The 10653-nt window shown below is 47.2% G+C and overlaps 1 protein-coding gene across 1 annotated transcript; it reads left to right on the forward strand.

Moving 5' to 3' along the window:
* Positions 1–241: 241 nt before the first annotated feature.
* On the forward strand, positions 242–3175 carry LOC129407891 (ankyrin repeat and SOCS box protein 14-like). The gene is made up of 8 exons (XM_055150462.1): positions 242–282; positions 558–719; positions 913–965; positions 1040–1171; positions 1352–1510; positions 1860–2105; positions 2235–2403; positions 2824–3175. Exons 2-8 carry the CDS (start codon positions 589–591, stop codon positions 3173–3175), a joined length of 1242 nt encoding a protein of 413 aa, XP_055006437.1. The 5' UTR covers positions 242–282; positions 558–588.
* Positions 3176–10653: the final 7478 nt, after the last annotated feature.

Consider the following 10653-nt stretch of genomic DNA (forward strand, 5'->3'; position numbering starts at 1 on the left):
GTTGACATTACAAATTTTTTAAATAAATGTAGATCATTGCAAATCAAATTAAATTCAAGTTTTTATATGTCTAAAGTATTTCAGATATGTGTTTTTTATTGTTTCATAACCTTAACGAAATTATGCTACTGCAAAGCAATAAATTAAGTCCATGTAGTGGGTCAGAGCTGAGTGTTGGCCATGATGGCCCCATGGTCTCGTATTTTTAGCCCACCTAATATAGCAACAGTATGTGGGTAACTGAGAGCCTGCAGACCAGTCGAGCGCAGCATTTCAATGAAGGTAAACATGTTTTCTGTCCTCATGTAGTTCTACTATAAGTGTTTTATTTTGCACCACATTTCACTTACACTCGCAGTTGTGTAGCACTTTAACTTTTAAATTTTACTTGCAAACATTGTTTCAGTTTTTGACTGAATTTAATTCGTCAGGTTTAGATTTCTAATATGCCTCACTGTGTCACGGCAGTAGTGCTGTTCTTGTTGTTAGTATTCGCGGGGTGTCCATTCTGTGCCTCCAGCCTTTATGATCTTGTTTACCTTTTGTCTCTTTCCCAGCTCCTGGTGCTCGTGCTGGACATAAACACAGATGAACACTGAAACAGAAGATGATTTTTATCAGTCAGACGACAACTTTGATGATGATGAAGATGAGGCAACCCAATACATAATAGAACAAAGTCTTATCCAATACAGAAAACTTAAAGGGCTCAATCCAAGGTGACAATCTGTCTTTTTCTTAACCTATGTGTTCTGTGAATTTACCAGTGCTTTGTGATTTTTGGTGGCCTCCTTTGCAATGAGTAGGTTCAAATCAACCGTGAAGTTGGTAGAATAGCCATTGAGTAGACTATTATTACTCGAGAAACAGTCATCAAAAAGTAACTCATTGCTCTCCACCTCTGATCAACAGTGATCTGAAATCAAGTGAAGATCCACATGAGATTTATAAAGCAATCAAGGAGGGTGAGATGAAGTCATGACTGTACTGAGGTCAAAAGGAGAACAGTACTGAATGAACCATGTGTTTGAGACCTTAGGTGATGAAGATGCTCTGATAAGACTGACTATCCAACCTGAGATGCTGTGTAAAGTGGATGAGCGTGGGTGGATTCCACTGCATGAAGCAGCAATTCAGGACAACAAACAAATCCTTGAGATCATCTTTTCAGGTAATTGCGTGACTTATGTTATCTTTGTCTTTATACTATTTTGATTATGGGCGGCAAATATGTCATAAGGTTATATATAATGTATAAAAATGTATAAATGTGTTTAATACTGAAGGCAATAAAACAGTTGCTAGAGAAAACATACGTGTCATATCATGCATTGTTATCACTATGTTTTAGCATCGCCCCCTGGTGCGGCACAGTGTCGAACCCTGAAGGGTGAGACAGCACTGTTTTTGGCAATTGTCCATGGACTCAGGGAGAACGCCACATTCCTCCTACAGAACGGCAGTAGCCCAGACACCCAGAACGATGAGCAGGACTCTCCTTTAGTCGCTGGTATCGACTGTTTGTAGAGATAGTAATTTTCGTTTTCATTAAAGTCAGAGTGCAACATGGTAAACAAAGTGTCACAATGTTCTAAAATATGATCTTAATTCATTATTTGAAATAGAAGGCAGTTTGTCACATTTTTTGACAGAAATAAAGAAAACAAAATATGCAAATGTTATATAAACAAAAAAGACTTGATTGTTTCTATCAATTTTGATAACTGCAGTTAATACAGAGATAGCAATTGTAAACACTGCATATAGACATACATTTTAAAAAAAAAAGCACAAAGAAACATTCTGATCACATACTAAACACATATTTACTATTATACTTATTGTTCTCATTTTTCCAGCTATTTTGAATGATCAGTATGACTTAGCCACTCTACTGCTACGTTATAATGCCAACGTGGATCAGACTGGGCCACTGAACCGGACAGCCCTTCATGAGTCTGCGTTTCTAGGCCTGGACAATTTTGTCTATCTGCTCCTAGAGTCTGGGGCCAATCCAAACGCATGTGACATCAAACAGAAAATTCCCCTTGCCCTGGCTGCTCAAAATGGGCATTTTAACGTGGTAGAAGTTCTACTACAGAAAGGTATGAAAAAGTTTCTCAGAATAAAAACACGCTTTTTACCTGTACCAGAATTTAGTAGAATTTGTGTGATTACAAATATAAGCGTACTCACAAACAGTTATTCAATGCTTGACACATTTGTTTTTTTAGGAGCAAATGTAAAATGTGAGTCAGAGTCAGGCACCATTTTGTTCGATGCGGCTGCCTCAGGAAACCCTGACATCATATCACTGTTGTTGGACCATGGAGCAGATCCTAACCTACCTCTCTACAGCGGACACCTGCCAATCCATCGTGTGGCCTACCATGGACACATCCTGTAAGGAATATTTTACGTTAATATTAAAATTTTACACAGAACTGGACAAAATTCAGACATCTAAAATGTTCTTCAGTTCACCTATCACCATTAATTGTATAGTTTAAACAAGCATGATCTATGTCTTGGTACTGATTAAGTCTCGGTTTTAATTTAGTTTAGCCCAAGTTTACCCTTGTCAGGTTCATTTTAAACCTGTTTTTTGTCCACATTTAGTCCTGGTTTATTATTTAAGACCTGGCACATTCTGGAGAAATACTACATTTGAATTTCTTTAATTGTTAATGAACTATTTTTCCCTACTAAATACTAATTGAGTTGTATTTAATGTTCATAGATGACCTTCTCAGGACTGTCGCATTGTTAGGCCGTGGTTCAATACTTATAGAGGAGTAAGAGTTAAATGCATTTCTTTGACAGAGCTCTGGAGAGGCTAATCCCAGTGACAGACCTGTATGCAGTCAAGGACAGTGGCATGAGCCCTCTCCACTCTGCAGCTGCTGGAGGCCATGCTCACTGTGTAGACCTACTGCTCAAAGCTGGCTATGATCCAAACTTCATGCTCCACCCACGAGTTCGCCGCAACTATGACGACGAACGAAGGTCTGCTCTCTTCTTTGCCGTGTCCAACAGTGACCTCCAGTGCAGTCGCCTGCTGCTTGAGGCTGGAGCTATGGTAAACCAGGATCCAGTCAACTGCTTACAACTGGCTCTCCGACAGGGCAACTATGAAATGATCAACATTGTGAGGAAGGATGTGCTTCCTAATTGAATAAATGTACTGGATAGCTAAGTGGGAACCCACAGCAGGTGATCGGTAAGAATCACTTTGATGCTTGACTTGATTGGAGGATGTTTATTGGAGGCTGTCTGTATGGGTATGTGTGTGTGTGGTTCTGAAAAGAGAAGAAATACAAACAATAATGAATAATGTAAATGTATACAATATGAACATAAAAAAACTATACAAATAACATGTAACAACTGAAAACCCTAATAAACATGGTCAAACTGACATATATCACTATATATACATATATATGGCACTGTCAGTTTCACCAGAAAGGCAGAAAACGAATACTACTGAAAATACAAGAGCTCCATCTGGTGGTCGCAAAAATAGATAACAGGCATGGCTCCCTCTGGTGGCCACGAAGGTAAATACAATACCTGCTCGAGGCCTGCCTAGCGAGCGCGTGACAAGGCTTGCCTCGAGCCTACAACCAATTAAGAACCACGCCGTGCGTGGGTTACGTAACTACGGAATTAGCGACAGAATACGAATACTCGGTATCGGTAAATGGAAATCAACTAAACACGGCAAGGTAAAAACACAACATTATACGTATAATGGTGAACAAGGCTAAAGGAAAAGTAGGCCCAAGCTAACAACAAAGTGTAATAAGAACAAATGATATAAAACTCACTCTCATTGACACACATTCAACAATGAACACTTACTTGCATAGAACGCACACACTTCACACAATCAGAGGACAGCAAATACAAAAAACAAGCAGGTAATAACAGCGCCACTAAACACTGCTGCTTGCATCGAACTTTTCAACCAACTAACAACTAGCTGCAGGCTGAAGAGTCCAAGGCATCTTCTGATTGGACGAGAGTCCAGGTGAAGCGAGGTGCACGGCAAGGGAGGAGAGAGAGAGTGTCAAAGTCTGTGGCCACAAGGGGGCCTTTTCTACAGCCGCCCCCAGATTTCTGTAGGAAATCTGCAACTCAAGAAAAGGCACCTGTAGATGATCCGATGGTTAGTCTGGTAGCTCTGGAAGTTGGATGAGGCGTGCCACAGGCCGGGTGTAGGTCCTGTCACCCACTTTCACCTCTGCTGTCCGTACTTTACCATCGAGTCCAGTGGAGATGGCAGTCACTTTACCCACTGGCCACAGTGAGCGGGGCAGTAGAGAGTCAATGATGAGGACCGTCTTGGCGATGTGCAGGTCTGGGTTCTCGGCGTTCCACTTCTGACGAGCCCGAAGGCTGGGAAGGTAGAACCGGATGAAATGCTTCCAAAAGTGGTCAGCCAATACTTGGCTGTGGCGCCAGCGTTTGCTGCTTAGGAGTTCAGAGGCAGGGTACACCACCTGTGGCAGAGAGGCATCTGGTCGACCGATGAGCAAGGAGTTAGGGGTAACTGCATCAGGGTCTGCTATGTCTGCGGAGGTGTAGCCTAACGGTTTGGAGTTAAGAATCCCCTCAATCTCAATTACCAGAGTCCGCAGGACTTCTTCTGACACCAGCTGAGCTCCAAGTGTTGCTTGTAGAGCTTGTTTCACTGAACGAATTTCACGCTCCCAGCAGCCGCCAAAGTGGGGGGCATTTGGTGGATTGAATCTCCAGTGGATCTGCTGAGAGGCAAGCTGGGTTTGGAGTTCTGGTGCAAGGTCAGCAAAAGCCTCACGGAGCTCTCGTTCACCACCCCTGAAGTTAGTCCCCTGGTCTGAGATCAGCTCAAATGGCTTACCCCTTCTGGCAATAAACCTTCGTAAGGACATGAGATAGGAATCCGTATCCAAGCTGGAGAGGAGATCGAGATGAACTGCCCGAGTGGTCAGGCACTTGAAAATGATTCCCCAGCGTTTCTCACTTCTTCGCCCAATCTTCACTGAGTATGGTCCGAAACAATCCACCCCGGTAGAGTAGAATGCTGGCTTGAGGATACGGAGTCTAGAAGGGGGCAGATCTGCCATCTTGGGAACTTGTGGCTTCCCACGCCACTTCTGGCATGCCTGACACTTGCGCTGGAAGCGTCGAATGGCCTCCCGCCCTCCTGGAATCCAGTATTTGTGCCGTATTTCTGAGAAGACCCTCTCTGGGCCTGCATGGTGTAGCTTTTCATCGTAGTCTTGGATGAGCAGAAGAGTGACTGGATGTTTGGCGTCCAGCACTATAGGGTGAACAGCGTCTGGTTCCAGCTGGCTGCTGTGGCGTAGACGTCCACCAACTCGAATAAGATGGTCACTGTCATCAAACTCTGGTGCCAGCATGAGAAGGCGGCTGCTCTTAGCTACTGGCTTTCCTGATTGCAACTGGGCATAATCAATGGGAAAACAGTCAAGTTGCACCTGTCGGAGAAGTGACAGTTGGGCTTGGTGATAGTCGTCGGCTGTGACACTGCCTGAGGCCGCCCCGTGTTGAACTCGAACAGTAGCAGCCAGGAGGTCTTTGAACGTGGAGAACTGATTTGTATCCGGCAGAGGACTTGGAGTGGAGGTAAGACCACAGAAAGGAGGTTTTTTGAGCTCACCAGACTGAGATGTAGCAGGCTGCAATGGGGGAGTTTGTGGCCATGTGTCTTGGCTACACCACAGGAACTCCGGGCCTTGACTCCAAATGCTGTCTGAGTTCAAGGTTGCCAGAGGTTTGCCACGTGTTATGTCGTCAGCTGGGTTTAAGGCAGATTCTACATAGCGCCATGTATCACCTGCCGTGAGATTCTGAATCTCTGCCACACGAGTGCCAACAAACACTTTGTATCTACATGACTCAGACTGAAGCCATGTAAGCACAGTGGTGGAGTCAGTCCAGAGCACAACACGGTGAATGGGGAGAGTGAGCTCAGACTTGAGGAGATTTGCCATTTGTGCAGCGGTAAGAGCGGCACAGAGCTCCAAGCGTGGGATTGATTGCTGCTTTCTAGGAGCGACTCTGGATCTTGCAGTGATGAAGGCCACTTGTACCCCACCTTCAGAGTTCTCTGTTCTGAGATAAGCTACAGAGCCGTAGGCTTGCTCTGAGGCATCGCAGAACACGTGGATTTCACGAAGGCTACTGGAGGAGTCAAAATCAAGGGTAGTGTAACACCTTGGAAGTGCGATGCCTTGCAGCAGTGGTAGCTCATTCTCCCATTCCTTCCATGCGGCAAGTAGATGTTCTGGTAAAGCTGGGTCATCCCAGTCGCGCTTTTTGTCCCACAGGTGTTGGATGACAACTTTGGCCCTAGTGGTGTAGGGTACCAGAAATCCAAGGGGGTCGTACTGGCTTGCCAACACTTTGTAGATGGAACGCATGGTGACGTTATCTCCGGTCGTAACAGCAGATCGGCATTTAAAGGACAGAGTGTCCCTTTGACAATCCCACTTAAGGCCCAGGGCTGATTCCTCCTGACCTGGGTGACCTTGGGCAATCCACTTTTCAGCGCTGGCCGATCTCACTTCAGCAGGAAGGTGGCAGATTGTCTCTGGGTGGGTGCTAGCCCACTGGCGTAACTCGAAACCGCCTTCAGCTAGGAGTTTCTGCAGCTGTGTGATGATGGCTTTGGCTTCTTTGACTGAGGCAACACTTTGAAGACAGTTGTCCACATAAAAATGTTTCAGCACTGAGGTCCGCACTTCAACATGAGGGAGAGTGTGGTCTGTGACATGTCTCTGTAGGGCGTATGTAGCACAGCAGGGGCTACAGGTGGTGCCGAAAGGAAGTACTTTCCACTGGTAGACTGTGGGCTCTGCTTCACGCCTGAGTTCCCTCCAGAGAAAGCGAAGGAGGGGCTGATCTTCTGGAAGGAGCCTGACCTGGTGAAACATACCCTTTATGTCACTGCTGAAGGCCACACAGTGTTCTCGGAATCGCAGGAGGACAGCGAGCAGGGGAGGACCAAGTGTTGGACCAGGGAGCAGGAGTTTGTTCAGGTCAATGTCTCGGAACTGGAAAGAGCAGTTAAAAACCACTCTGGGCTTCCCATTGTGCTCAACAAGATGATGGGGTATGTACCAACTGCATGATGTGTTCTCTGAGCCTGGTGGTAGTCTAGCTACATAGCCAGCTTGTTCAAGCCTCTGGATCTCTGCATTGTAGACTTGGGCTAAGTCTGGGGCTTTCACCAACCGTCTTTCTGTGTTTCCCCCCTGGGGGGGCGCGAGGCTCCGTCAAGGGGGGCGCGTTGGACCTCGGGGAACATGCTTTTTTATTTTTTTATTTAGATTTTTTTTTACTGTCTTAAGGGCCGTTCACACCAAAGCGTCAAAAAACGCCTTGACGCCTCTATTTGGAGCCTTTGCATTTGAGTTTAGATGCCCCCGACGCGCTTCTTTGACGCCGTGGACGAACGGGACAAAAATACTTGACGCGCGTCCGTTGCCCTGGAAACAAGAGCCCGGTCCCGGTCTTTTCCCGAGTGTTTTTATGACATAAAAACATCAACGGAGGAGATCGGGTCGACGACTGGGGCGTATATATGTTTATACTTCGCTGACGCTGGATCAGTCCCGGTCTAGTCCTGGTCTAATACCGGTCTATTCCCGGTCTAGTCCTGGTCTAATCACGGTCTAGTCCCGGTCTAGTCCTGGTCTAATCACGGTCTAGTCCCGGTCTGGTCCCGGTGTAGTCCTGGTCTAATCACGGTCTAGTCCCGGTCTAGTCCTTGTTTAGTCTCGGTCTATTCTCGGTCTAGTCTCGGTCTAGTCGTTGTTTAGTCCCGGTCTTGTCCTGGTTTGGTCCTGGTCCGGTCCTGGTGTAGTCCTCGCGATCGGCTCGGTGATTGTGGCGTATATATTTATTCTCCGCTCATGTTTGTGGTTCTCGTTCTGGTTCTGGGGTTTTTCTTCCTGATAACAACGTCGCTGCGTCTCTGGATACTCGTCCCTGATTGGTTGACGCTGCGCGTCTGACGCGAAAAGTTCAGCATTTTCAACTTCTTGACGCTGACGCCTTGGACGCGCGTCTTGGCCGCTGACGCCAAAACGCTGAAGACGCGCCGCGCTGACGCCGAAAACGCGCCGCAAAAACGCAGGACGCTCTAGTCGCGCGCGTCCACATAGACTTTACATAGAAAGTGGACGCTTTGGTCTGAACGGGCCTTTAGAATAAAGTGCAATTGCACTTCCACTACATTAGGGGGCAGAGCGCTCTCATTGGCAGAGTGTGCGCAGGGAGCATTCGCTCGGTGGTGTAGGAGTTTTGTTTGCACTGAGCATGCGCGCTTTGCACACAGCACAGAGTTTGAGTATGAAGTGTAGACACGAAGTGTAGCAGACCCTCAAGTGACACCATGAAAAAATATTTAACAGGGATGAGAAGACAGGCAGAGAGAGACAGGGATAAAGAGACAAACGAAAATCTCCCGAAAGCTAAGACGAGGAAATATGACGAAGCGTATGTAGCGCTTGGCTTCACTGTGACTACGGTGGGAGACGAGGAAAGACCGGGTGTGCTTACTGTGTCTAAAAATGTTGGCAGCGGACAGCATGAAGCCCAATAAATTAAGGCGTCACTTAAATACATTACACCCCGATCACTCTGATAAGCCGCTTGAGTTTTTTCAGCGAAAACGTGCCGAATATTGCCGACAATCATCCCGCTTGTGACTGCTACTTCAGTAAACCAGCGAGCGTTGTTGGCATCATATAAGGTGGCAGTGTTACGCAGAGGTGTACTTATAACAATTTTATAGACAAATGATACTATCTATAGTCACGCGGGGGGGCGCGAGATGTTTTATTCGTCCTAGGGGGGGCATGACAGAAAATAATTGAGAAGCACTGGCCTAACCCAAGCTTGGGGGCAGTGAAGGCTCCCTGGATGTTGTAAACCATTGCTGGGGAGCTGGCTGGAGAGATGGTGAATGTGACAGCCGCCCCGTGAAGCACCTGCAGCTCCTGTCTGACTGTGCGTAGGGGCAGGTCTTCAGGTATGCCTTGAAGTCCCAGCTGCTGTGCTGCTGTGTGGAGGAGCAAAGTGCGTTCGGAACCGTCGTCAAGCACAGCGTAGGTTTCCAGGGCTTGGTCACCATTACGCAGGATCAATTTGCTAATTTTGAGAAGGACCCGGCTGCCCTGGGGTGGCTTGCCAATATACAACACCTCCTCTGCTGTCTGTGTGGGCACTGGTTTACTGCTACTGGCTTTGACTGGGTCTTGCCTTCTTTCTGCTTTGTCAGATTTGACTGCGCCTCTATCACTGACCTCATGCAGGGACTGGAGGTGCCTGCTGTTGCACGTTTTGCAGACCATCTTCAGATCACACTCCGAAGATCTGATCTGTGTTCTCTGCCGCACCGCCAGCATCGGTTGTTGTCCTGGATCCAGGAGCGTTTCTGGGCAGGGCTGAGGAACTTGAAGTTTGCACAGTTATTCAGTGAGTGCTTGTTGTTGTCACAGAATGGGCAGAACTTCTTCACCAGGCCGGGAGGAGGAGCTTTGACTGACTCCCCCACTGGTTTGGTGTCAGTCCCCAGCATGAGGACTGACGCTTTAGGAATGGGCTTGAGAGACCTTCTAGAGTCCCTGGGTTTAGCATTAGTGTCCTTTCTGGTGCGATACTGAGCAATGTCCTCCTGGATCTGGAGCTCGTACTCTAACCAGTCTGCTAGATCCAGGAGAGTAGGGATTGGTATGCGCAGCGGGTGGATGTAGCGCCTGAAACTGGATCTCAGATCGTGTGGCAGTTTGCCCAGCAAACGAGTGACATGAGAACCACAGTCTAGCTCAACTTATCCCTTGAGGCCTAGCTGCTCCAACATGCTCACCAGGGATCTAACATTCAAAGCAAACAGTCTGAAGGACTTGATGTCCCCACTTTGGATGTTGGGCCCATCCATAAGTTCAGCGATACGCTGGAGTGCTAGTTGGTGTGGTTGCCCATACTGCTGGTTTAAAGCTGCCATAGTGTCTGTGAAGGGGTAGTCTGAGTTGCAGTAGGAATCAGCAACTAACAACGCCTCTTCCAGTTTCAGATGGTCCACCAGAATCTGGAACTTGAAACGCTCAGTGGCATCTCTAGGGAGGAGATTGTCCAGGGCAATGCGGAGTCTGGCAAACTCCTGAGGGTTTGGACGGCAGAAGTCTGGAATAGTAGGAGTGGGCCCCCGGTAGGTCCGCTCCTGTCCCCCTGGTGGGCTCACAGCTTGACGTCGAGACTCACGTCGTGTTGGAGGGGAGCTGTGTCGGCGTTCAGGGGAATAGTCAGCAGGGTGTGACTGTTCTCTATATTCTCTGGTAGAATAACGAGAGTCTCTGTAGTTGGCATAGCGCTCAGGTGAGCGAGAGTCATACTGGTATGATCTCCTATAGTCCATTGACTCTCTTCTTGGTATTGGCGCCCTGTCTCGGAAGTGGAAAGAAGGTCACTGTGAAGCCCCATCTACAACGAAAAGACAACAGAATATTTGGTCACTGTAAATCAGGTCTAAAGTAGGACTAAAGTAGGACTAAAACAGGTCTACAGCAGGACTAAGATACGTCTAAAGCAGAACTGAAACAAGTCTAAAACAGGTCTACAGCAGGACTAAAGCAGGTA

The sequence above is a fragment of the Boleophthalmus pectinirostris genome, unplaced genomic scaffold (genome assembly GCF_026225935.1).
Source record: "Boleophthalmus pectinirostris isolate CB_2022bp ecotype Guang Dong unplaced genomic scaffold, ASM2622593v1 HiC_scaffold_1, whole genome shotgun sequence".
Taxonomy (NCBI): domain Eukaryota; kingdom Metazoa; phylum Chordata; class Actinopteri; order Gobiiformes; family Gobiidae; genus Boleophthalmus; species Boleophthalmus pectinirostris.

Coding starts and splice junctions, on each gene's coding strand:
- LOC129407891 (XM_055150462.1), top strand. CDS start 589: ATGAACACTGAAACAGAAGATGATTTTTATCAGTCAGACGACAACTTT. Junction 966..1,039: donor TTATAAAGCAATCAAGGAGG/GTGAGATGAAGT, acceptor TTGAGACCTTAG/GTGATGAAGATGCTCTGATA. Junction 1,511..1,859: donor GGACTCTCCTTTAGTCGCTG/GTATCGACTGTT, acceptor TCATTTTTCCAG/CTATTTTGAATGATCAGTAT.